We start from the raw sequence: 27,155 nt of genomic DNA, 5'->3' as shown, positions 1-27,155 counted from the left end.
CTTAGCCCAGCCTTCCCTTAAATGTGCTCAGAGCACTTGCATTACCCTTAATTTGGGCAGAATCATCTTACACAAAGCCTATTTTATAGTAAAGTGTTGAATACCTCATGTGATTTATTGAATACTGCACCAAAAGTGAAAAACAGTGATTGTATTGGCACTTGACGTACAATTTCTACTGAATGCCATCACTTTCATACCATCATAAAGTTGAACAATGCTAAGTTGGGACTATCTGTACAATTTCCCTCAAGTATATCTTGGATCACGCACTCTCACCCCCGGGGTGAAAAACCTTCAGGGCTTTGTTTTCTCTCGACTCCCTGGGCCTGGGGTAGCAAGGTCTTCTCCCGGGAACACAGTGCTTGTGAGAGTCTGCAGGTGGTTGCAGGACTGGGAAGGCTTCCATCCTGTTGAAAAATACTAGCCCTTAGCACAGTACCTGACACACAGTAAGTACCCAAACTATGAAGATGACGATGACCACAGGCACCCTCACCACCAGCACTGCAGGTTGTGCCAGAAGGGAAACAGCAATTCTGACAAAGCTCTGGCTATGACGTTCCCTGTGGGCGCCCCTCAAGGTGCCCCCCCCGTCACCCTCCACCCTGCCTCCACACACAACTTGAGAATATCCAGCTTTCTCCATGCTTCTCAGAGAGGCCCCAGAGGGTCACTTTCCAGCAGGGTAAATTGTGGCTGTTCCTGTGGCACGGGAATGGGCACTCCCTGGCACAAAATGCACCCCCCCACCCTTCGCCTGTTAACCACTGCCCCTTTCTTGCTTCTTAAAGCTTAACCATCTCCTCCTCCTACCAGTTTCCCTTCCCATGGTGCCTTCCATTTATAAACTGATTAGGTGCAAGCGGGCCTGGGCACCACTGGACTTCAGGCCCTCTTGGAGGCTCCAGAAGAGTTAAAGGTGTGAAAGGGGAAGGGAGCCCAGGTTCTGCTGGGGACCCAGCCTGACTCCTGGGTCTCTATAGCTTTGCTATCTCAAGGTGGAGTGGGGGGAGACCGCAGTTTCAGGGGAATTCGGTGCTGTTTTCCAGTCTCCCCAGCTTCTTGTACTCCTGTTAGATTTGGGGGCAATTTCCCAGAAGAGAGTCTGCAGTCTACAACCTGCAAGAGAAAAGGGAAGACAGGCTGGCTGAGGATGTCTGCACCTACAGCTCTACAGTCCAGACTCAACCCCCAGAGAGGGCGGGCTCATCCCCACCAGGGGGCCACTTTGTGCCAGAGAAGGACGAGAAGGACGGATGGGGAAGGTGGAGAGGCCAAAACAAAAAAATCTGTCAACTTGGAAAGAGGAAGTAGGCAAGGTCAGCCGTGTGTGGATTGCAGGCTTCCAAGCTGATGGCGCTGGTGCTTCTGAACCCTCTGCCTGCTGGGAGCTGAGCACGGGGCTGATGGCTTGCGTTGGCTGCAGAAGAGAGGAAGCAGAGTTCATGGGTGCCACCTCGCTCAGGAATCCCGCGTGACCCCCTTGAAAGTTAAGCTTTTCTCCTAGTGGTTCTTTCCTCTGGCCCACGACCAGGCAAGCTCGCCCAACCTACCGTCTGTCCCCAGCTTCCAAACTACTTTCAAACCCCTCCCCTCTTAGTTTCCAAAAGAGTGGATGCCTGGTTCTCCTTGGCCCCTCTGCCAAGAAAGTTTGGGTTTCCTCTGGCACTTCTCCAGATAAACCCTCCCAGCCTCCATGGTCCTCACACTCACCTTCCCCAAGGGCTGCAGCCGCAGGGCCTGCCCAAGACCCCACCACACCCTGTCTGTCCTCATGTTGGGGCCACACCGCAGTTCACACCTGGATGTGCAATGGCCCCCTGAGGTTCACTGGTTCCTAAGAGGAACTCGTGATCAGCCCGTAGGGGACAAAACCGTCTACCCAGCCTCTCAGCACAAGAGAGGCTTCCTGTCCTCTCCCTCTCGCAGGCATCCAAATTCTGAAGCCGCCACCTCCTGAAAACGTCTCTCCTTTCGGCCTCCCTCTCTTTGGCTGGATGACCCCAAATCTCGCCCTAACGCTTCTCCACTGGCCCCCACTCCGTCACCTGCTAAGGAAGGGCCACGCTCCTTAAGCTGAGGCGCCAGCACATTTACAAGTTTTGAGGGAAAACAACGTATTTCTCTGGTTAGGCCACTCAGGGCATAAAAGACCCAAGGCCCCGGGAGACCCCACGACGGGGCTTTCTTTTGGAGTCTGCATAGAGCAGAGCGCGCAGGGCTGGTCGTCCCGTTGCGGGCTGGCTCACCAAAGAAGCCCCTGCCTTGCCTTGCTCCCCAGGCTCTTGAGAGAGCCCTGGAGAGTTCTGGAAATCCTGCTACCTTTAGGACCTGGGGGATCCGAGTGGGGGGGGTCACCTTCCCCGCCCCCAGCGAAGTCGGCGCCGGAACTGCCCTAATGGAAACCAGCCGCCAGGCACTCCAGGAGGGCTCAGGCCGACCCTGGGGGCCATCAGAGGTGCGCCAAGCCGAGGGAGCTCGCGGCGGCTGGAAGATGAACTTGACATCCCGGCTCCACCGACCGGTCAGCGGCTCGCACCCCATCCCCACTCCGGCCGGACCAAAGTAGAATCCGGGGTGTGCACGTGATTTCCCAGGGAGGGCGGACTCGGGGCTTTCCCGGTCGCACCCTCCATCGGGGGACCGTCCCCAAGTCCCCGAGAGTCCCTCGGGCAGGATCCTTAGGGCTCAGAGTGTAGGAGGACCTGGCTTGCCTGGTGGAGGCGGCAGCCGAGGGGTCGGTGGAGCTGCGCCCCAAATGAGTTCCTGGCGCGCGGTTCTCCCCACCCGGACCCTTTGTCCGCCTCCTTCTCCCTCGTCCCGGCCCTAGGCTCAAGGGACCCAGGCGGCAGCGGCGGAGGTGGCAGAGGGCAGAGCCCAGAGGCGCAGCCCTGACAGCTGGGAGGGTCTCACGTGGAGCCGTCCCCGGGATCCGCGCAGTGACGGCGGGGGTGGGGGGGGCGGGGTAGGCTGCGGGCGCGCGGGATGGGGGCTGGGACGCAGCCCGAGAAGTGGGAGGGGATCGGGTGAGGGGTGGTCTCTGAGGAGGAGCCAGGCTGGACCGTATTGTTCCGCGCTCGGCCGGGGAGGGCGCGGGGCGCTCGGCTTCCCATGTTCCTCTCCCCGCCCCCGCCCCGTGGGCGCGAGAGGAGGCTGGGGGCTCCTTGTGCACCCGAGACGCCGCTGCCTGGCTCGCCCGGTGGGGTGTGGGTCCTCCGAGCGGTGCCGGGAAGGAGGTATTCTCTGCCCGCGCGCCCAGGACTGCTCTACCCAGGGCGGGGGTCCGGAGTGGGGCGCCCCCCGCAGCGCCCTGGGTTCGCGGGCCCAGAGGCTGGAGGCAGCGAGGAGCTAGGGTCCTTCACCCTCGTCGCATGCCTCCGCAGGAGTCGGCGTCCCAGTTCCCTGCGATGGCCGCGGGCCGCTGCCGTACGGAGCCGCCGCGCGGACCCCGGGGCGCCCCTTCCTAGCGGGGCGCAGCTCTTCCTTGTCCCACGCCGGGCCAGCGGGATGGGGGGCGGAGGGTCGGCCCTGAAGGTCTGCGCCGACCACCGCGGGGGCATCAACTGGCTGAGCCTGAGCCCCGACGGGCAGCGCCTGCTGACGGGCAGCGAGGACGGCACGGCCCGGCTCTGGAGCACCGCCGACGGCCAGTGCTGCGCGCTCCTGCAAGGTAGACCCTCCCACCCCTTCTCTGCCCTCTTCGCCGTCGCTCACCGGCCCCAGACCGCGGACCCCAGCTCCTGCGCCCGCAGATCCCTTTCTAGAAGTCCAGCCCCCGCTCATCCCGGCACCCTCGCGGAAGAGCGTTTGTCTAGGCCTACCATCTGGCTATTGAGCGCTCGGCAGGGCAGGGTGAGGTCTGGGGGTGGAGTGCGGGTGCAGAGCAGGGTGCAGCCGGGGGGCGTCCGCTACAACGGCGAAGATCATTTGTCAACCAGCGTCAGGAAATCTCCCTTGACAACAATGTTAACAAACAAAAAGTTAAACCTATACTCCTTCTAAGCAAACCTTCCCTTGTCTCTAGGTGCCTTGTGGCCTCTTTGTGGCCAACTGTGCTCTTCTGCTGGCATTTCCTGTTGACGACTATCATAGTAATAATAGGGGCTTGTTAAGGGCCAGCGGTGCGGAGAAGGAGAAGTGTGCCGTCGTCACACTATGTCACCCCACATACAGACACGGAAGCGGGCTGGGAGTTAAGGAATTTGCCCAGGTGGCACAGCCAGTGAGGGGAAGATGGCAGTCTGAGCCCTCTCATTGCTGTGACCCCGCCTGCGTGCCTGTTGATTTCTATTTGTGTCCTGTACTCATTCAGGAGGTCAGTGTGCCTCGGGTTCACCTTCCCCTGGGCCTGTCCCGTGCACTGTGAGGTCCCTTTCAGCTCTGGCCCTCCTACCGCCCAGGTAGCACATGCAGTGGATGAGCCGGGAGTCTTTCTGTTGTGGGTAGTTCTTTATCACCGCAGGCTTTTCCATCATCATCAGTGAACCCTCTGTGGCCTCGCTCAGGTCTTCCAACTTAGCTAGGATATTAGCCCCCAAATTGGCTAATCCTGATACTGATGGTTTTAACTAGGAGCAGTTGACCAGGTGCAGTGGCTCACACTTGTAATCACAGCACTTTGGGAGGCCAAGGAGGGTGGATCACCGGAGGTCAGGAGTTTGAGACCAGCCTGGCCAGCATGATGAAACCCTGTGTCTAATAAAAATACAAAAGATTAGCCGGACGTGGTGGCGGGCGCCTGCATTCCAGCTACTCGAGAGACTGAGGCAGGAGAATCATTTGAACCCAGGAGGCAGAGGTTACAGTGAGCTGAGATAGTGCCACTGCACTCCAGCCTGGGTGACAGAGCCAGACTCTGTCTCAAAAACAAACAAACAAACAAAAAAAGAAATAGGGTAGCTATTTCAAACCCAACAGGGATGACTTTTGGATTACCGGCTACTTGGGAGTTGGTGTGGATAATGGAGAGGTGGCCACAAACTAACACACATCGCCCCCAAGCAGCCACACACACTTACAGGCATTCAACCAGGAATGGAAAATGTGAGGTCTTTTAGAAATGTTAAGTCCAGTTGGTATTGCTCTCAAATATAAGACTGTACTGGGGGTAGAGGGGTGGGTGATGTTTCCGAAATGCAGATCCCCAGGCCTGGGATCCAGTGATGCAGTCCTCTGTGAATAGAGCTGTAGAATTAGCATTTCTTGTTGTTGTTGTTTGAGATGGAGTTTCACTCTTGTTGCCCAGGCTGGAGTACAGTGGCATGATCTTGGTACACTGCAACCTCCGCCTCCTGGGTTCAAGCGATTCTCCTGCCTTTCTCCTGCCTCAGCCTCCTGAGTAGCTGGGATTACAGGTGCTCGCCACCATGCCTGGCTAATTTTTTTGTATTTTTATTGGACATGGGGCTTCATCGTGCTGGCCAGGCTGGTCTTGAACTCCTGACCTCAGGTGATCCACCAGCCTTGGCCGTCCAAAGTGCTGAGATTACAGGTGTGAGCCACTGCGCCCAGCCTAGAATTGGCATTTCTAACAAGCTTTTGGGTGGTTCTTATGCACAGCTGGCCCCGGGAGCCCCTGGGCTGGGGATGATGGATTGTGGGAGGCCAGCTCATTAGGTGGGTTTTCTCCCCAGTGGGACTCCAGGCTTTGCCAGACTGCCTGTGGCCTGGTGGGTCCTTGGCTTTGCCCCCATGGCAGCTCTGGAGCCTCACCAAACCTCCAGGGCCTACACTCCTGCCCAGCTCTGTGCCTGGCACCTGCGCTTCCTTCCTTCACACCCACTTTGGTGACCCTCACGGCTGCTTGTCCCCTTGAGGTACTTACACTCACTTTCCAGGGAGGGTGCCCGACCTTCTGCCCTAATTGAGGGCAGGGCTGTCCCCACTCAAACAGGAAACTGGCATGAAAGAACTGCAGCCCATTTTGCTAGATTATTTTTGCTATTATATGGGTTGGCATTTCAGAAATTTTCAAGGACGAGGACAGAGGTCATCTTTCTTTATCCTGAGATTCTGCTGATACACTCAACTTGTAAGAGTCATTGCGAGTGTGTGACAGTCCTTTTGTGTGGACCCCCAAGGAAAGCAAGGTCTTGCCAGTTCCTTTCTCCTGCAGGATTTTTTTTGTATCAGTGAAATATTAAAACATCTTAACATTTGTTTAGTGCCCTATACTTTATAAACACACATCTCTGTGCTTTGTTACTGTGTCATGGTAATCCTCACGACTCTGAGGCGGGTGGGACTGACACCAGTTTACAGAGGAGAGTGGGAGGTGCAGATTCGTTAGCAGCACACGTGGCATTCCCGTTGTTTTCTAGATACCACCGACAATGGGGTGGGTGCTGTCGCCAACATCCCTGGAGGCGCGGTGCGGTTGCAGGACTTGTCCAGGGTGCCGCAGCTGGTCCGTGGCAGAGAGGGCTTCTGAAGACTGCATGGCGCTTCTCTTACCCCAGATGCTGCTGCGGGGGAAGTTGTGTCCGGACCACACGGCTGGTCTGCGGTGGCCCCATCCCTAGAAGCGTCGTCACTCTAAATCCAGATCTCTTTCCACTCCGGTTCCTTCCTGGTCCTTGCACAGCTCTGGCCCACAGGAGCCTGTGGTTGGCCAGTCCTGGATTTCTCGGGCAGAGCGGCTGGGGCTGGCGACTCCTAAGACTTCTCTAGAGGTCTTTCCTCTGGAGACCTCTTTCTGTGTTCGTGGCAGCAGGGGCAGTCAGGGGCTGGCTCACAGTGAAAAAGGCTTCACTGCAATTACTCTGCAAAGAGAAGAATTACTTGCCATGTGCTTATCCCTGACCCCCTCTTTTTCAGGTTTATTCATTGGGTGTCTCCTTACTTGGGGGCACTTTACTGGTTTGGTGAGATGAGTGACATTTTCCAAAATGGTGGTGCCTATCCTATCCTGTTCCAGTTGAGTAGGGGACTCAGCCTGAACGTGGCAGCCCACTGTGGCTGTCCCACTCGCTTCCTCGGCTTCTGACATGAGGGGGTGGGGATTGTGTTTCATTTCTTGGGTACAACCACACATTCCCATTTGCTGGGAGCCTGTGGCATAGGAGATTCCCTGTGAAACCTGGCAGGAGAGCAGTGGCGGAGAAGACTGGGCTGAAGGAGGCCTGGAGCACACCAGTAACAAGAGCTACAGCAGCCTCACACGGCTTGGGGGCAAGTGACCGCTCCCACTGGAGAAGTCCGGAAAGCCAAGCTGCATAGGTCTTGGTTCAAAGTGGGGCCTTGCAGATTTGCTACAAGTCTCTGGTGGCCACTTCAGTGTCCACTTCAGCCACACTGTCGGTGCTTCTGGACCCAGATGTCACCTGCCTCAGGGTCCCGGCACCCTCAAAACTGGGTTCTGCCAGGATAGTTTAATAAAGGGACACTCTGCAAAATGCAGGTGGAGCATAAAAGAACCACAGTGACTGTGGCTCGGACCAGCAAGGCTGCCACCTCTTCTGGGCCTGAGTCCGGGATGCAGCCACTGCATCCTAGACACAGCTGGGAGGGCTTCCTTCCAGGTTGGATGGCCACAGCCAGTCTGAGGGAGCCCTGCAGGTCGGAGCTGGGGGAGGGGAACACATCCTGACCTAGAGTCTCCACCTGCAGCTCCCAGTTGTCTGAACCCACGGTGGGCTCCCTTTTATCTAACCCAGTGGGAGTCTTAGATAAGAGTGAGCCCACTGTGGAGTTCATGTAGTTGGTGGGGGCAGGGTGGAAAAGAGGGGACTGGGGAGCAGAGGAAGGCTCAGTCCTGGACAGCAGGCTCAGCGGGGCTTTCCCAAGTGAAAATAACCCTTGTGCTACAAGGGCTGGAGTAAGCCAGGTCAGCAGTGCCATCCCTGCCCCGTGTGGCCACCAGGGCAGCTGTCCAGTCCGTTGTCTAAAGCTGGGACACGGACGGGAGACACAGCTTCCATGCAAGTCTGGGGCATCAGGCCCACTGCAGCCCACCGCCAGCAGAGACCTGCCACCACCGGGTCCGAAGCTCTGAGCTGCTTTTCCTGCATGGGGTGGTGAGGGAGGGAGCAGTTTGACTTGCAACTTCCAGTGAGTCCTCAGGGTGTGCAGGCGCTACGTTGGCAGAAAACTATCGGCCTCAGCATGTTCTTTGAACATAATAACTGCATCTTATCTGCATTCTTCATCCCTTCAGAAATATTTATTTTTAGTTTGGCTTTTTTGCTTATTCTGCACAATCCCTGCAGCCCCTGGAGGTATGATGAACCCGCCCTCCCCAATGCCTTCCCTCTTCTGTCCTGGGGTCCGCGGTTGGGGTGGGTGCCTCGTTGGGGTGAGGGCCTCAGCTCCAGGGGTGGCAGGCCTGGTTCCGCCTCCTCCCTGCTAGGGTGATCCCGCAGGCCTGGGTCAGTGGAGGCCTGGTTAGTATTCTGTGGAACATGGGGATTGGGGCTGGGGACATGCTCTGTTGGCCCGGCTCTGACCCGTGACTCACTCGGGTGTGTGTGCAGATGTGGGTGACTGCTTGGAAACCCAGGGGAAGAGCCTATCCACAGCAGAACCCTGACCACTGTGGGCCTCTGCTGGCTCAGTGCCAGGCTCTGCCACGGGGCAGAGGGCAGAGGGCATCAGGGCAGCCTGGCCCGGTTCAGAAATGGAGGGTTTTTTTAACCTTCATCACTGCCTGTTTTCTTCAATCTTTGTATGTATTTACATTCTTATCAATTTGCCATCATCTGCATATATATCCTTTATTCCTCACACATGTCATAAAGTGATCCCTCATTTCAGGTCTTCAGCATCTCTGGCTTCAGGCTTTAGTTCCACCAGGTATAGATGCCACGCTCACTAGCTGCCATTGGCTTTTAAGTGCTTTTCTTGGCTTAACATACGACTCACTCCTGCGCTTCACCTTCCTGTGACTGAGATGGGGCGGGAGCAGCTGGGCTTGGCATCGGCCCCACAGGATCCTTAGGCAGGTGCCCGGCACCTGAATGCCCACAGCACACCTTGACCACCTTTCCATCCTGGGTGTCTCCAGCCTGGATCTCTCTGCTGAGCCCTCCTGGTGGCGGCAGGGAGGGTGGCACGGATCTGTTCCCAGGGAAAGTTTATTGACAATCTTAGAATATTTTATAAACCCTCTGGGGTTGGCAAAAATCTAGCCTGTGTTTTGGCAAACACATTGCCCTCAATGTTTAAGCCGACATGTATTTTAAAGGAAACAGAATCTGCAGTTTCTTCAAATGTTGACTTAATCCATGCATTGTTTTCTTAGCAGCCTGGTATATGCCCTCCAGGGAGACGGGAGAACTTTTTTTGTTAAATTATGTTTCTTAGAACTCAGGAAGTTGCATTTTTCCAAGAGTAACTGAACTTAAACTCAGGGGGTCGGGGCAAGGGGTGGATGTGAATTGGCTTGAAACTACCCAGGAAATTCTAAATCCCTGTCTACCCAATACCAGCTGTCTAAATGAGATTTTACAATTCTATCAACATCCTTAGTGGAATCAGTACATTCCCCCAAATGTGTGGAGGTTTGAATTCGTCCATTGTCTCATCTGTAAAATGGCTCTTAGTTCTAACAGTCTTTTGATTTGACTTCCTGGTCCCTGAGTTCCTCAAATCCAGTTTGAGGAACTGTCCAACACGTTCTGTCCAACACGTTCTGCACCTGTGGGTTCATCCAACCACAGAAGAAAAACATCCAGGAAGAAAAAAAAATTCCACAAGGCTCCAAAAAGCAAAATCTGGCTTCGCTGCTCACCGAGTACTACGTTGAATCCACACGAGTGAAGTGATGTGTAGGCATCGCAGTGGTTGTCATAAGTAACCTAGAGATGAATTAAAGTATGCGGGAGGATTGCATAGGTTATGGGCAAATGCCACGCCGCAGGGACCTGAGCGTTGTGGAGTTTGGTATCTGCAGGGGATCCTGGAATTAATCCTTGGTGGGTATTGGGGGAAAACTGTGTACACACCATCTTTACCTGAAGGGAAGGCCCTCCTAGCATCAGAGACCCTGAGGGCCCCCAGGGCTGCTAAGCAACGCCTGAGGCCTGAACACTGATCTGGCAGCCAGGGCAATAGTCAAGCTATCTAACTGCACCCATGAGATAGAGTCCCAGCCAGCCAGTGGGGTAGCTTAGCTGCTGGGACCCCAGACACTGTGGCACGGCCCTTTACTCTTGGCCCTCCATTCTGGCCTCATCAGCCATCTGCTAAGCACTCAGACTGTGGCCTGGAGGCGCCCCATGGAGCCAGCCCTGCATGCCTGCTCTCCCAGCCGCTGTTCTCCCTACAGACACTGAGTCACCCTCTTCCTGGTCCCCAGTGCTCAGGCACTGTGGTTGTACTCAGGGCCCACCTGGATAATCTAGGAAAATCTCCTCAGTCAAGGTCCTTAACCTCGTCACATCCACAAAGACCCCTTTCCAAGTCAGGTCACGTTGACAGGTTCCAGGGATTAGGACCTGGTGTCTTGGGGCCGTCATTCTGCCTACCACAGTATCTCTCCCCAGTGTAAGAAAAATAGTGAGCATGCACCATTCCCTCTGCGGCTGCGGCTGTCCTCAGTCTGCGCTACGTCCCGTGAGGCAGGCACTGTCCCCATCCCAGGTGAGGAAATGGGGAATGCAAAAGCTGAAAGGTTTGAAAAAGACTAAAAGAAGATGATAAAGAATGAGGAGGGAAGGAGATGAGGGAGGAAGGCAAAAGTGGAAGCCGAGGAAACAGGGTTTAAGGTGCAGGCGAGTACCCATGGATTGCTCCTGCTGCTGATGGCTGCTGTGAAACCTCAGTTCTTGTCTTCTTAGTTTAAAAGAATTGAAACGAGACACACACAGCAAAGGAGATGCAGCATAGAGCAATGTATTGCACAGGAGGAAGAATACCCTGAAAGTTAGGTGCAGAATAGACAGGATGCCCCGAGAGGGGAGTCAGTGTGGGCTGCCTGTGAGGATGAGACAGCAGAGACCGGCTAGAGGGAGGATCCCTTTTTCGGAGTCTTACCTGATTATTCGTGAGCAGGTGGGGAAGGGGGTTGCTGGGAAGCATGCTCTGTGTGCACATGCACAGTGGCTGTGCATCCCTGTTCATACGTCACGTCTCACTGGCATCTTACATCTCCATGCAGGGGTGTGCTTTTTACTACTGTGATGAGCAAAGTGTCACTCTGAGGACAGGTAAAAATCAAAGTGCACGTGCTCTCTACAGGGGAAAGTCCCTGCTAGAGACAATTTTGCTTGAATGAGCTTGCCTGCAGTGCGAATCCTGGGGCTTGCTGTGTTGACGGCGCAGTCGCCATGGTTGCTGCGTCCTGAGAACATGGTTACTTCCGTGACTATCTGTCCTGCCTCACTGGTACCCCATGCTTCCTGAGAATCACTCAGACTGAAGTCATTCTTTAAAAAGGATGAGTTGAGGGCTGGGCACGGTGGCTCACACCTGTAATCTCAGCACTTTGGGAGGCCGAGGCAGGAGGATCACTTGAGGTCAGGAGTTTGAGACCAGCCTGGTCAACATGGCGAAAACCCATCTCTACTAAAAATACAAATAATTAGCCTGGTGTAGCAGCGTGCGCCTGTAATCCCAGCTACTTAGGAGGCTGAGGCAGGAGAATCACTTGAACCCGGGAGGCAGAGGTTGCAGTGAGCCCAGATCGCACCACTGTACTCCAGCCTTGTGTCAGAGTGAGACTCTCTCAAAAAAACAAAACAAAACAAATGCTAATTGACTCCAGCTTGTCTCAAGCACTCTCTACATTCTGCTTTCTTCCCTTTTCAAACATTGTTCCCAGAAGAAAAGCGGCAGCTGGCATCCCTAGTATGCTCATCCCCAGTATGCTCAGTATCTCTCCTGTCCCTCATCTGCAGGACACGAAAGCTATGTGACCTTCTGCCATCTGGAGGATGAGGCCGCCTTCACATGCAGCGCCGACTGCACCATCAGGAGGTGGGACGTGCTGACTGGGCAGTGTCTGCAGGTATACCGAGGACACACGTCCATTGTGAACAGGTCAGCCTGGCTGGGGGCTTGAGCCGAGTCTCACCATGGGCCCCTGGTGGGGCTGAGGGGTCAGAGATATGGGCCCCTGCACGTGAGGGCCCTCAGCTCTCTGGGGAAGTAAAAACGTGAACAGCTGGGAGGTGGTCAGTGGCACCCAGTGACGTGGACCCAGGACAGGTAGCAAGCTCAGTGCCCACAGCTGCATGTGGGGCAGGGAGGCAATGCCCATCCCTGAACTGAGCCTGATGCTTTCCCCTTGGGGGCACAGCTGCTCCCCGCTGGGTGCAGGGAAAGGCACCAGAGCCTGCAGCTCGTACGGATGGGGACAGATTCCGTAGGAAATGGTTTAATTGAGACCCGATGGTGGATAAAGGTTTGCAGGAGGAGGAGCATGGGGGATTGTTCCGAAGATGGAGTTGAGGGTATTTTTAAGCCTCTCCTTTCTTTGTGGCTGTGGAAAATATCCCAGCCCCTCCTTCTCAAGAAGGTTGGAATTGTTCCTTTCTCAATGAATTTGGGTCTGAGCTGAGCAATGGAAATTCCTTTGCCGATCAGATCAGTTGGACACTGTTGGAGTCACTTGTGGTGGTCGCCTCGGACTCCTGAGGGAAACCTCCTGGTGCCCCTTGGGCCTGGAAGCTGCACTGGAGGAGGGGCGCTGCCTGGAAGCTGACCCAAGTAAAGACAGGGTGGCGCAGGCTGGCACTGGGGGGGTCCTGAAGGTGGGGCTGGGGGTGCAGACCAGATAGGATGAACCCCACCAGAAGGATGCTGCTGGTTGAGCTCTGACGGGAACCCCTACTCAGTGGACCAGCACGGGGGGACAGGAAAGGCAGTGAGAGTCGTCAGCCCAGCTCGCTGGAGTCCCAGGTGGCTGCAGCCAGAACCAATAATCAATAGTCGGCGGGCAGGGAGCTGGGTGACGCCCTGAGGAGGAGGCTGAAGGGATGCGGGGACTTCTTAGAGTGAATGAGGGGTATGCAGACATCAGGTAGGGTGCCCGACTGGCCCCAGCCTTCCTCAACTGAAGGAGGTGAGGCCCTGAGACCTGCCTAGGCAGCCCACAAGGTGGTAAAGAAGGGGCTAGAGAACTCAGGGCTCACGGCTCCACTGGCCTCTTCCCAGCACTCTGACTTCCCTGAGAAAGAAGTTTGCCAAGGAAGAAGAGAATGAGGGTGAGGGCCCTCACAGCACTCACCCTCCTGTGAGTCAGGCAGAGGCTACGATGGGCTCAGCAGGGAGAAGGCCTGCCCGCAGTGACCAGTGGGCCCTCAGCTGCCAAACCCACAACTGTCCGATGCTTCTCAAAAGCAAAAGTGGACCATTTAAGGTAGAAATCATGCTCGGCCAGGTTTACTCTTGTATGTGCACGCACAACTGACACATACACACGTGCATATACAACATACATATACACCATACACACAACTTACACACATACACATGCATACACAACATACATATACACCATACACACAACTTACGTGCACACACACACAACATACATATACACCATCCACACAACTTACACATACACACGTGCACACATACACAACATACATATACACTCATACACAAATTACACACATGCACACAACATACATATACATCCATACACACAACTTACACATATGCACACACAACACACACATGCACACACATAGACACAACTTACACAAGCAACAAAACATACACATATACACACACGGTACATGCAGGCATATCACACACAGCACACATGCACACACATCTACATATACACATGCGCGCATGTACACATGTGCTCACAACACATACAAATACACACACTATTTTGGATCAGTCACGGCTCCAAACCCACAGCTCTGTGTAGATATTTGCATGATTAAGTAACTGTCCTCATAAATCAGTGAGATCCCTGAGGAACTCACTTCCTCCCATGTTTTCAGAGCCAGGTCAGGCCTGTGAGCTTCAGGGTCACTGATGGTTCAGTGGCCTGGTGTCCCTGCCTTCTCACACCAGGCAGGACTCAGCCACCCCCCCCCATGCCCCAAGGCCTCCCGCTGTTCCCTTCCTCCCACTACACTCTCTTCCTCCCACTACACCCTCTTCCTCCCGCACTTTGCCTTAGCAGCATCAAGGCATCATTTCCTTTAAAAATACATGGAATCCCAGCCACTTGGGAGGCTGAAGCAGGAGAATCACTTGACCCTGGGAGGTGGAGTTTGCGGTGAGCCGAGGTCGCGTCACTGCACTCCAGCCTTGGCAACAGAGTGAGACTGCATCTCAAAAACAAAACAAAACAAAAAAATTTCTTGAAAATCATCCTATCTGGGTCTTAGGGAAGAAGCCAGCTGGAAAGGGGTAGTTGGCATTTGAGTGCAGCCTGTGTTGTTGTTGAGCTGCTTGTGGGAAGTGAGGAATGCTGTCGGGATCCTGCGGAGGTGGGAGGCAGCAGGCTTGTCCCCTGAGTGGGTCTCCTGTCCACACCAGGCTGGCCGGCAAGCCCTTCTCGGGAGGGTGGGAGGAGCAGCAGGTCTGGCCGAGGTCCTGATTCAGGAGGGTCCCACCCTGGCAGGGATGCATCTTGCTCCAGCGCAGCCACGGCCGCATCCCTTGGCGGTCTCCTCTTCTGAGGTGCAGGGCTTCTTACCAAGGGTGTGTGTGCAGACCCCCTGAGGTTCTTTGCAAAGCTCTGCACTGAATGTGCAGCTACTACAAATGTGTGTTTTTCTGGGGAGCTCTTGGTTTTCATCAAAATGGAAATAAGAGTCGTGAATACTGTGTGGGGGCCTTGGTCTCCCGTGGTTGGTCAGTTGCACTGCATGGACATGTTGTAACCGAGCGAGTTAGAGAGAAATGCCACACTTTGAGACGAATTCAGGAGTCCTTTATTAGCCGGCGACCGAGAGACGGCTAGCGCTCAGAATTCTCTCGGCCCCCGAAGAAGGGGCTAGATTTTCTTTTATACTTTGGTTTAGAAAGGGGAGCGGGGGAGTCTAGCTGTAGCAATCTTCCAGAAGTAAAACAGGCAAAAAAGTTAAAAAGACAAATGGTTACAGGAAGCAAACAATTCCAGGTGCAGGGGCTTTAAAACCATCACAAGGTTGGGCTTTGGGCGCTATCAACCGGACACAAACGCCGGGGCTTTAGGTACTATCGATCTGGCGAATTCCTGGGAACTGCGGATGTAGCTTGCCACAGCATCAGTTAATTGCACAGCAATTATCAGTTAATTGCATTCTTTGATGTGCTGGGAGTCAGCTTGCACAAGTTAAGTCCTTGAGGAAGGGTCGGTAAGGAACCCTTAATGTCTTGCAAATGAGGGAGCCAAATGGAGTCCATCTGTCCAGCTTTCTCAGCTAAGAGAGAGTCAGTTAGGTTAATACAAGTTAGGGTATCACAGACGGACTCTCTTGGCTACCCAACCCCCAGTTCCCAACCCTGTGGCTGGAACCCTGTTGAGGCTGTGACCTCAGCCTGCATGGGGATTGCCATGAGAGCTGGCAGCAGAGGCCCCCACTGGCTGCGGCATGATTCCTGGCTATGCCTCCCACAGGCACCCCTGGTGCACTATGGGAGCTCCCAGTGCTCTCCAGCCTCTCAGGGCCCTCATCTGAAGTACCCCGGCCCAGCCCCTTGAGCCGGCCCTGTTCCCAGGTGACCAGCATGTCCCACTCTGCCCTGGACTTTCTCAGTCTTAGGCTGAAAACCCTGCATCCTCAGAAGCTTTTCAACACTGGGCAAGCTGGGAGGGCTGTGCTCCCCTACCTCCTCCCGCTTCCCCCTTCCCGCTGCTCCTGGAGAGCTGCTATGGGGATGTCGGAGGGATCCCAGGAGAGTATATAAGCTTGGTCCCTGCTACAGGTACCTGCCTAGGGGCAGGCAAGGAACGGTGGGCATGAGGGGAATCAGGGTGGCTTCCTGGAGGTGGGAGCAATTTGAGCTGGACTTTGGAAGGTGAGTGTGGCAAGCTGGGCAGACACAGGGAGAGTTTATTTTAGCTGCAGTGCTGAGCGTGGCCCGTTGGGAGGCTGTATGGATTCTGGAACCCGTGCCTTCTGATCCCTGACCCCTTCCCTCTTGCCCCCAGGATCCTGGTTGCCAACAACCAGCTCTTCAGCAGCTCCTACGACCGGACAGCTCGGGTCTGGAGCCTGGACAAGGGGCAGATGTCCCGGGAGTTCCGGGGCCACCGAAATTGCGTGCTGCCTCTAGCCTACTCTGCCCCGTGGGACCTCCCCAGCGCCCTCTGCGTGGAGGAGGCCGTGGCCGGGGGGCTCCTGGTGACCGGCAGCACAGACGGCACGGCCAAGGTGTGGCAGGTGGCCAGCGGCTGCTGCCACCAGACACTGCGGGGCCACACGGGCGCAGTGCTGTGCCTGGTGCTGGACACGCCCGGCCACACGGCCTTCACGGGTAGCACCGACGCCACCATCCGTGCCTGGGACATCCTGAGTGGGGAGCAGCTGCGGGTGTTCCGGGAGCACCAGGGCTCCGTCATCTGTCTGGAGGTGAGACTGTCCTGGTCCCCACCCAGCTGCCAGGGGAGCCCAGGTCACCCCCTGCACTGCCGCCCTGCCCTAGGTGTCCGTGATTCGGCTGCATAACAAAGCGCTGCAGATGGGGGCCTGGCAAGCGCTACAGAGGCCTCACGGTCCTGGGGCTGGGAGTCCAAGATACAGGGTCCACAGGACTGGTTTCTGGTGAGGCCTCTCCTTAACCTGTAAGCGCTGCTTTCTCCCTGTCCGTGTGTGTGTGTGTGCGTGTGTGTGTGTGTGTGTCCTAATATCTTCTTAGAAGGACACCAGTCATACTGGATTAGGGCCCCCTATGAACTCATTTTAACTCAACTGCCTCTTTAAAGACCCTCTTTCCACAAGGGCACATTCATAGGTACAGGGGCCGGGTAGGGCTGCAACATGTGAATCTGGGGTGGGCACGACGTAGCGCATAACGCTCATACGTAGCGCATAACGCTCATACGTAGCTCATAACGCATGACATAGCGCATGACGCTTCTGGATCTGCATGCTGGGCGAGGGCTGGGGCAGATCCTGCCTGCAGGGTGCCTGGAGCAGGTGTTGACTGTTGTCCTGGTTTGTCTTTGTGCTGTCAGGCTGAACACCGGCAGCCTCCTGGGCTCCGTCCTCCTGGCCTGGGGACTGGGAAGTGGCCTGTCATGCTTATAAGCCGACAATCAGGATAGAGGAAACACACAGCGCTGTGATGGTGCGGCCTTGTGGGATGTGGGGTTGCTGCCCCGTCTCTGTTGCCTCCCCTGGACAAGCCACCCAGCCTCTGTGGGCCTCAGTTTCCTCACATGTACAAGGAGGATTACACCCCTTCTTAATTCCTAAATCCAAAAAGTTCCAAAAACCGAAAAATTTTTTCTTAAGCTTGACACGAAAACTCTTGGTGGCAGAGTCTGGTCTGAAGAGACGCGTGACTGTGTGCGCTTCCATCATCCCAGTGCCTGAGGGTCCTCACACCTTTACTGCAGATGCAGGAGTGTGTCTGTAAGCCAAAAAATCCCGAAACGCGTGGTCCCGAGGTTTTGGATAAGGGATTATGGTGTGAAGTTGCCCCATCCGTGGGCTTGTGGGGATTTTGTGAATCAGTGGAAGACCTATGGACAGTGCTGCCAGGCGGCCCTTAGCCACCGCGACCGCAGCCATCCTTGCTGCTGTTGTTGTGAAGGACCTAACGGTATGCCTGGCCGGAGGACCTGTTGGCTGTGATCCCCCACGCTGGGGTCTAGATGTTCCTGGCTCGGTCTTGGCCAGCCTCTCCCCTGCTCCAGGGCAGGCCCGAGCCCTGAGGCAAGCGGTTCGGGTGCTTTGCTGCCAGCACCTGGTGCTCAGTGAAGCCGCGGAAGATGTGAGGGACAGACTCCGGGCGACAGGGCCGGAGTTGGGGCAGCCCTGAGCTGGCACTGCTGTATTCAACCCCACAGGAGAGCCAGGCCAGGGACCCTATTTGGGGTTCTGGGGGTAAGGGCAGCCCCGGGGCTCTAAGACCAGGGGAGCAGGGAGGGGCTTACTTTTGCGTGGAGGGAGGGTCACCCAGGTCCCTGAGATGCTGGGTGGGGCATGTAAACCCCACGTCTCTAACTCAGCTCCCACCTGAGGACATTGGGATGGGTGGACAAAGAGAAGGAAATCAGCAAATGCTGCGAGATGAGGGGCTTGGGAGGGCAGCTCGTTGTGGGGCAGGGGCACAGCGGTACAGGCCCAGCTCACAGGGTCTGTCTGCACCGGTTTCCCTTGGCCTCGGCTCCACCTCTGGTGATAAGAATGTTTCTGTTTCTTGATCTCCTGTTTTCAGGAAGGAAGGCAAGGTCAGGGTGCGCAGCTCACATCTGTTTTTCACGTTCGTTTAACTCGACATCATCCTTGTGCTGAAGGGGCGTGTCTGGGGGGCACACTCCACCACTCTTCACGCTCCCCAGCCTCCCTCCGTGTCCTTACTTGTCAGATGATGGTGGGGATAACAGCTCTCCTAGTCTCCCAGCATTCCCGTGAGAGTCGGCACTAGTGGCCCGAGACTCGTAAAGAGCTGGGGGCATCTGAGGCCTCTTTCCTGGCAGGCAGTTCCATGGCGGGCGGTGTGGAGTGAGGCTAGGCCTCCCCACCTGGCTCTTGTCTGTGCTCTGAGCTTGCTGGGGCAGGGGTCGGGAGGGGAAGGGGCCGGGAGTTCGCTGGGAGGCCTGTCCCAGGTGGAGCTCATGACTCACCCTCATGTCGCCAATGAAAGAGAGGAACGAGCCCAGGCATAGAGAGGCCGCTGGCCAGGTGGAGGCAGGTGCTGGACCGGCCGGGGAGGAAAGCAGCACTGTCCTCCCAGGTGACAGCTGCCCCCACCCCAGGGGTGGCGGGATTCCCAGGTTCGCTCCCCGGGGTGTTCTGTACGATCTCAGTGCTATTCTTCCCGGAGAGTGGGAGCATAGGGTGTCCTGGCAGAGAGTCAGGAAGGCAAAAGGAGAGAGTGCAGGGGGCCAGCTCCCACCCCACACAACTGTGTGCACACACAGGCATAGGCACGCACACCCACATGCACATGCATGATATGCGTGTGAACGCACACCCCAGAGGCACACATGCACACGTGTGTGAACACACTGCACAGACACGAGCCACGCACGTACATGCACGCCCACAAACATGCCACGCAGGCACATGTCGACGGGTGTGAAGAGACAGCCCTGAGGGGCTATGGACTCTGCCTTTGTTTTCTTTCCCTTTGAAACTTAGGCAGCCACACAAAGCAATTTGAATGGGAAGAGGAGTGGGGACAGAAGGTGCCCATGGGAACAGCCAGGGACAGCCTGGCCCAGGTGGCCAGTGGGGCTCAGTCCTAGCAGAAGGGTGGGGTGCAGGGAGCCAGTACTGAGGAATGGGGAGCTCTGGAGACGGGCACGGCTGCCGTGAGGGCTGAGACCCCCTAGGAATGCCCTGGGCAGAAGGTTCTGGGAGGTGGAGGTGAGCCTCTCAGGACCATTGGGTTTCGTACAGACAGAAGGAAGGCAAGAAGGCAAGGAAGGACCTAGCAGGCGCCTGGGTAGCAGCCTTACAGTGTGCAGGGTGCACAGCCTGTGACAGGCCTGGGAGGTCCCTGGGCGGCCGGAGGCCCCAGAGTCTCAACTTCTGGTAGCGGCAGGGGCGGAGTTTGCTTCCTCTGTTAGACTTGGCCTCCCCACCTGGGAGCCAGGCCCACGGGATGAGCGAGTGAATGGGCGGCGCTCCACAGGGGCCAGAAGCTGCAGGAGGCATGGGCAAGGCCCACTCCCTGGGTGGGGGCTTCGGGGGTTACATGTTCTCCACACAGGGATGCTCTCATGGTCGGGGACTCTGGGGCTTTACCCCTGTAAAACAAACCCTAAGTTCCAGCGTAAGTCCCCTTCAGGGAGGGAGGTTCCTGTTCCCTGATGAGGAGTCAGTGGCGGCTGGGTGGGGGTCAAGGTGTATGAGAGGCTTGGGGTGTGGGGGGCACATGGAGAGAGGGCCTTGCTGGCCGGCTGGATAGCAGGCAGGAGAGGGGACATGGCCCAGGCCTGGGTACAGGGGAGCATCAGGCTGCAGCATAGGCTGGGGCCCCCGGTCAGAGCTGGGGTCCAGGACGTCCACTCTTGGGGAGCACATGGCTGGTTCCAGCCTGGCTGTTGCGTCTCAGCTGGGCAGCTCCTTGCCCTGCCCTGAGCATCTGAAGGGGCTGGCAGAAGGAAGGCAGCACATGCCTTTGCAAAAAGAGCAGCTGGCACTGAAGGCAGCCAAACGTCTGGTGGTTTGGTCGCTGCTCAGGTGGTCACTAAGGTAACTCTTCAATGACAGCCCACTTCACTGGGGAAGGCCTGGTGGCTGAGGCAGAAGAAGGGCCCCCATTGCCCAGGACGGTGGGATAAGGTGTCAGCCTCACGGTGTGTGGGAGGGGCCGAGGAGGAGGGGCGTCCCTGTCCTTTGAGTTCTAGATTCTAGGTAGACGAGCGTTTCTTTCAGTTTGTTCCCACCGTCTCCCTAATTGTTCAGCACCTTCTTAACCCTTGGGAAATCTGTTGGGTGACATTTTGGTGCAGGTGCATCCGAGTGTGTTGTAACTGCCCACATTTAAGATTCCCTCTTTCTCCCCATCACAGGGTGGGGAAGGCGCCTTTTCCCACGCCTCCAGATCTGCCTCTTGAAAAGGACTGTCAGGCCCCAGACCCGGTGCTCAGAGAAGCAGAATCCAGTTGGCCCCTCAGCCTTGCTTGGGCTCCCAGCTCACCCAGCTGCGTGTGGGGGACCATGAGGCCCACAGAACGGACCATCTTGCCTTTCTCTTCCCTTGTATATGATTTCTTTCACCTGACACCACTCAGAACATTGGAGTTTTGCAGGGGTTAGAAGGCTGCTGTCTTACAAGCTAGGTTTGATTAGGGCAATGGGACATTGCTCACACTGTCCTAAACACAGAGATTCAGGGGCAGGGAGCCAGGGCAGGAGGCCGGCCTCCTGAGCACATCTGGGAAGCAGGACTTCTGGGTCTGGCGTCCCCTAGCCCTCGCCGGTCCCCGCCCCCACGGGTGGCTTCGTCAGCTCTCCCTCCTGCCCTCTGTGTCTTCTCTGACAGAGGGCCATCGCCACCACAGCCTTCGTCAGATGGCCTGGAAGTGTGGCTCATGATCTGCCTTTCCAGAGGGCCTGATTGGCCCTCTCAGGTCCAGGAAGCACAAGACCGGGACCCACAGGATCAGCTGGGGCCTCCCTTTAAACCATTTTCTTTTTTTTTTTTTTGAGACGGATTCTCGCTCTGTCGCCCAGGCTGGAGTGCAGTGGCCGGACCTCAGCTCACTGCAAGCTCCGCCTCCCGGGTTTACGCCATTCTCCTGCCTCAGCCTCCCGAGTAACTGGGACTATAGGCACCCGCCACCTCGCCCAGCTAGTTTTTTGTATTTTTAGTAAAGACGGGGTTTCACCGTGTTAGCCAGGATGGTCTCGATCTCCTGACCTTGTGATCCACCCATCTCGGCCTCCCAAAGTGCTGGGATTACAGGCTTGAGCCACCGCGCCTGGCCCTTTAAACCATTTTCAGTGTTTACTCAGTGGCGTGAGGCACGTTCACGGTGTTGTGCAAGCATCATACCATGATTTCCAGACTTTTCCATCAGCCCAAATCAGAACTCTGTTCCCCATTAAACACTGACTCTGACTCCCACTTTCCCTCCATGCCCCGGGCACGTGCCCTCCTGCTTTATGTCTCTGAATTTGATGACTCTGGGTCCTCACATGAGTGGAGTCTTGCAGGATCTGTCCTTTCCTGTCTGGCTTATTTCATGAGCGTAAGATCTTCAGGGTTCATCTGTGTTGTGGCATATGGTGGGATTCCCTCCTTTTTCTGTGGCTGATAAATATTCCCTGGTGTGTGGATACCACGTTTCGCTTATCTGTAACCTGCTGATAGACACACGGGTTGCTTTCACCTTTTACCTGTTGTGAACGGGAGGACGGGATCTGGGTGCATCCTCCCTTCAGTTCTCAGGCATGTGCCTGCCAGTGGGACTGCAGATGACTTGGTAATTCTCTGCTCAGCTTTTTGAGGAACTGCCAAAGTGAAATGACTCTTAAGGCGCGTGTAGAGGGAAAGGGACGAGAGGTGGGCACCGTACCATCCCTTCTGCCCGCAGCCTCAGGACGCTGTGCAACTTCCCAAGGCCCCCTGACTGTGGTGGGGGGGCTCCCTTTTCATAATCTGCCAAGTAAGGACACACAATGGCTGCCCCTGGGGCGGCCAGATGGGGTCCTGATGTGGGGGGTGTGCAGTGAGCTCCGGCTTTGCTCTGTTTCACTGGGAGAGCTCCATCGTTGAGGGCCAAACCGGGGACTTTTCATCTCCTCCCCTCCAGCTCCTCCCCTGCTCCACAGCCTGGCCCTGCGAGTGCTCCGTCTCCCCCAGCTCTGACTGTCCCTTGGTTCGTGGCACCAGGGCTGGCCATTACACCCCACACGCTCTTGCATTTCGATCCTTTTGGGGCTCCTGCCCCGTGGCCTGCCTGGGGCCCTCACTCTGCCTCAGTGCTCTGCTGGGCTGGAGATTGTGCATGCAGCCAGCGTGGCTCACCGGCATCTCCATCCACAAACTGCTCTCAGGAACGTGACACCTGCACACAGGGCTGTGTGGCTCCTTCACCACAGCCCAGAAACCCTGTGAAGCAGGTGGCACCGTTGCCATCTGAGAGTGAAGCACAGACCTGCTTGTTGCTTTTCTCTGCTCTCGGCGTGCAGTCAGGGTCACTGACCGGTGGTCTATGACACCTTATCTCCTTCCCCTACGTCGAAATGAGAGAGGCCTCACGCTCACCTCCAGGCATCCGTCTCCTGTGCGTACAGGCCGGGTTGGGTGCCCCCTGCCCCATGCAGGGAGGAGAGGGCAAATTCCTTCCAGGTGCCCTTGAGAGTCCTGGGCCCCCACAGTGGCTTTGCGAGCCCCAGTGTGTCACCTCTGAAATCGTTTGGCTGAAGAAGCATGTGTGCTTGCAAGTCAAGAGGCAAGGGAGAGAGTGGCCGAGGTTTCCTGGTGGGCCAAGTGTGGGGCGTCTGCTGGGACCTGAGTGAGCCGCCCGGTGATGGTGCGTTCGACTGAGCTGTGGTGTCTGCACCACCCACACCACACAGGTCAGGCTTCTTTGGTTTGTGGAGATAAACACACGGATAGCCTTTCCAGAGGCTGGGGAGGAAAAGAGGAGACCGTGCAGTTTCACAGAGCCTTGGTCCATTGCTGCTCCTGTAACAAAATACCTTACACTGGAGGGCCGGGCACAGTGGCTCACGCCTGTTATCCCAGCACTTTGGGAGGCTGAGGTGGGTGGATCACTTGAGACCTGAGTTCCAAGACCAGCCTAGGCAATACGGAGAAACCTCATCTCCAAAACAAAACAAAACAAACAAACAAAAAAGTGCAGAACACCTTTGACTGGATAATTTATAAGTAATAGAAATGTATTTCTCACTGTTCCAGAGGCTGGGAAATCCAAGGTCAAGGTGCCTGCACATTCTATGTCTGGTGGCTGCTGCTCTTGCCACATCCTTCATCTTGGATGAAGGGACAGACAAGCTCCCTCCAGCCCTTTTATAAAGGGGAACTCATCCCATTTATGAGGCGGGCCCTCATGACCACTTTACTGCCTAATGCTGTCACAGCGGGGGTTAAGTTCACTTTACTTCCTAATGCTATCACAGTGGGGGTTAAGTTCCAGCATGAATTTGGGGGGTACCGACACTCAGACCGTAGCTTCATATACCCTGCCTCCTACTGTCAGCCTGGGGACCAGGTGGCCGCAAAGCATCCTCCCTGCTTCCCTGGAGCCTGCGGCCCACTCCAAGTTGGCCAAGAGCAGAGGTGAGGTCCTGAGAAACCACCATGCCCAGAGCGGCCTCTGCCTCCCTCGCTTTTTACAGGATTACATGCAGGGTTGAGCCCACTGAACTCAGGGGTCCCAGAAGCAGGTGGGGACAGAGCCAGGAGCACACAGGCCTCCTCTGGAGACGGTTGGGCTAGAGGTGGTGTGAGGACCTGCTTCTAAGTGACAAACCCAAGGTCAAAAAGCCAGGAGGCACCTTGTCTGTGGTGGCCCCTGCGCTGCAGGGCGGCCCTCTGCCCTGCTCTTTGAGGGATCGCCCAGGTTCTGGGCTTGACCAGGGGTCCTTGTAAAGGAGGAGAGATAGAGCATCTGCCCTGTCCCTTCATGGTTTTACAGGGATGTTTTAAACATTTTAGTTATAAAACATTTCAAATGTAAATTATAAAAAGTAACTAAAACAGACACCTAGGCACCCACTTTTGAAAGCAGATAGCAACATTGTGATTTTAAAGAAACGAAGCATTTCAAATCCAGCCAGAGAAAAGAAAGACCTCCCGCCGGGATCCTTCCAGGAGTCCGAGGCGGTGGGGACCCGGTGGGGACCACAGCAAGGATGTTGTGGGGCAGTCTCTGGCTGCAAAAGCCCTGTGGTGCCAGTTCATGAGCCTCACCCAACCCCGAGGAGCTGGCGGGCAGAGACTGCACCTGCATTTTAGGGATGGGCAGGGGTTACTGTGTTCAGACCCTGGGCTGTGTGCGCGTGCACAGCAGTGCATCAGCCCTTGTGGCCTCCTTCTTAGCGGGAGGTCCTTGTTTCTCATGTTGCACATGAGACAGTGGAAGCCGCCAGAGAGCACGAGGGGCTTCCCTTTGTCCTCTCCCGCCCCGGACACCCAGCGAGCCTCCCTGGTGCAGGGGCTGAGCAGCACAGAGGTGTGGGGCTGCGAAGCTCTCCTGTCCTTGGGGGTCTCTGCCTCAAACGTTCCACCCTTGCCCACTCCTTATTAGAGTCCGAGAGGCTCTGTGACTGACTGGGACTCAAGGACAGGGAGCCTGGCTGGCCCTGGAGCTGGCCATGTGGTGGGGAGATGGTCAGGAAATGCTGCGCTGGCGGTGGTCAGCCTGGCCTCCAGGATGCAGACACGGCGCACGGGGGGTGGTGTGAAGAGGGGTCCCGGCCCGGGCTTCCACTCGCCCGTGAAGGAAAAGGGAGGATCACGGTACAAGGGCTCTCTGGGTAAGGAGGACTTGTAGGAAACCTGGGAGGAAGGCACGTGCCCAGGTGTCCTGGGGCAGCAGTGTGGACACAGGTGTGTGGAGTGGAAACCAGAAGGTAGGGCCAGGGAAGCCGGGCCCTGCAGGGCCTCTGGGCACCAGGTGGGAGGGGTGGTCTTTCTCAGGAAGCGGAGGGGCTGTCGAAGACTGAGCAGCTGACTGTGTGCCCAGCAGGCTCAAGAAGGTCCATTTGTCCTTCCTGCTGGTGCCCACATTACTGGCAGGAACTGTGCTCCTGGGTGGTGCAGACGGCTGAGGTCTGAGTGCAGGAATGTTCTGGAACCCTGCCAAAGCTGACATGGGCAGGTGGGCAGTCACACACATCCCTGTCCCTGGGGAGGGGACCATCCAGTTAGGGAGGCTGCCTGGGCTGGGGCCCACCATAACCCCAGCAGGGCTTCAGCACAGGGCCTGGGAGAGGGCAGGCGACTGTCCTCAGGAAGCACCCACAGCCTCTGCCTCCCAGAGTCCGCGTTGTGCTCCTTGTGGTTCCACTGCCCTCTCTGGCCACAGTGATTGGCCCAAGGCCAGTTAACTCCTTTGACCTGGGCTATGGCCTGGGTGGTGGAAGCCCTTTCCTCCGCGATTTGAACAGGGAGATAATATGGGGAACCGACAGCGGAAAGTGACCCAGAGCGTGGTTGTGAGGGGAAAGTTAGGAGGGATGTGTTCGGGATGCTCGTGGCCAGCGTGGACTGACTGCCTGCCTGCCTGCCAGTGGGCCCACTGCCTGCTGACCACAAGAGAAGCGCGCTGCGTGCCTGACCTGCTTCTGACTCCTGGTTCCTGGGCCCCAGCAGTGGTGGCAGGTGGCCTCTCTGGGGCATGAAGCCTGCGCCTGTCTCCTGTGCCATCGCGCCAGGTCACTGCAGCTGTGGAGCCAGCCTCTCTGCCCTTGCCTTCTCGTCTGTGACTCTGCTGACCAGGTGCTGGCTGGGAATGCTCTTGGCTGGGTGGTGTTTAGTCTAGGGGAATTTACAAAATTATTTTAATAGTTTCTGCACTTCCTGGGGCAGCTACTCCTGTCCATCTTGGCGAGGGCCTCTTCCCTTGTCTCCTGGGCCCTTTCCATGCTTCCTGCGAGACGGCAGCATCAGACAGCTGGGGTGAACCTGTCTCCTGGGCCCTCTTCTTGCTGTGAGCCCCATGAGTAGGGGGAGCAGTGACCCCGTGACAGCCCCCAGCTGTCAGCTCCAGTCCTGGCAGAAGTCTACCTCACACCCTTGCTCAGGGCTTTCTCTGTCCTGTCTGTCCGTCTGAAGCATGTGAAAGCCCTTCTCTGGAAGCCCTTTCCTCAGCCAGCAAGAGCAAGCAGTTAAGTGCCTGTACCCCACACACCCCCTCGAGGAAGGGGCTGTCCACATCCTAATCCTGAGGGGAAGCAGCTGAGGGGCAGAGAGCCAGGGACTGGCTCAGGGCAGTGTGGGGCTGAGCGGCCAGCCCTGTCGGAGCACTGGCTGCCCCATGGGGCAGGAAGAGCCGCCTGCTTTTGGGTGCTGAAGCGGGCAGTCTGGTGGGGCCTGTGGCGGGGCCATTCCAGGCTCAACCACGGTTTCACCACTGAGACCTGCACACACCCCTTTCCCCCTTATAGAGGGAGAAATCTGGGGTGCTTCAGAGCTGCCCCAGCTGCCAACCCTCCCTGCTCCTCCTCGCAGCTGGTGAACCGACTCGTGTACTCTGGCAGTGCGGACAGGACCGTCAAGTGCTGGCTGGCAGACACCGGGGAGTGTGTGCGCACGTTCACAGCCCACAGACGCAACGTGAGCGCCCTTAAGTACCACGCAGGCACCTGTAAGTGACTTGGCCCGGCACGACCCGCGCCACCCCAACCTGGCTTCTCCTCCCTGCTTCTTTACTTCCTGTGCGATTTTCCCTCATTGCGCCTCGGCTGCCAATCATCAGTGTCCAATGGCAGCGCTCGTTCCTTCTCCACACACCCATGCCTGCAGCTGTTTTCCAAAGAAGGTCCAAATAAGGGTTTGGTGGTTCCTCCCTACCTTTCTCCAGGACAGCCTGGGAGACTGGACTGCTGGGAGGGTCTCGGGTCAAAAGCACATCCCAAAAGGTACATCTTTTTTTTTTTTTTTTTTTTTTT

At 56.4% G+C, this 27,155-nt stretch overlaps 2 protein-coding genes across 2 annotated transcripts in view; one reads left to right on the top strand and one right to left on the bottom strand.

The window, feature by feature from the left end:
- Positions 1–87: 87 nt before the first annotated feature.
- LOC111551427 lies at positions 88–3,902 on the bottom strand. Its single transcript, XM_023225345.1, has 4 exons — positions 3,718–3,902; positions 1,301–1,423; positions 1,019–1,122; positions 88–410 (listed from the first exon to the last, which is right to left on the bottom strand). The coding sequence occupies exons 1-4, from the start codon at positions 3,784–3,786 to the stop codon at positions 266–268; spliced, it is 441 nt and encodes a 146-aa protein (XP_023081113.1). The 5' UTR covers positions 3,787–3,902; the 3' UTR covers positions 88–265.
- Positions 3,070–27,155, top strand: part of WDR86 (WD repeat domain 86) — a 26,975-nt gene continuing 2,889 nt past the window's right edge. The window contains exons 1-4 of the mRNA XM_023225344.2: positions 3,070–3,673; positions 11,838–11,979; positions 16,043–16,463; positions 26,716–26,851. Of these exons, the coding sequence (XP_023081112.1) occupies positions 3,115–3,673; positions 11,838–11,979; positions 16,043–16,463; positions 26,716–26,851 (1,258 nt within the window). The 5' untranslated portion in view covers positions 3,070–3,114. The remainder of the gene's footprint in view (positions 3,674–11,837; positions 11,980–16,042; positions 16,464–26,715; positions 26,852–27,155) is intronic.

This window comes from Piliocolobus tephrosceles, chromosome 8 (assembly GCF_002776525.5).
Source record: "Piliocolobus tephrosceles isolate RC106 chromosome 8, ASM277652v3, whole genome shotgun sequence".
In the NCBI taxonomy this organism is placed as follows: Eukaryota; Metazoa; Chordata; class Mammalia; order Primates; family Cercopithecidae; genus Piliocolobus; species Piliocolobus tephrosceles.
This window is presented reverse-complemented; position numbering and strand designations above follow the sequence as displayed.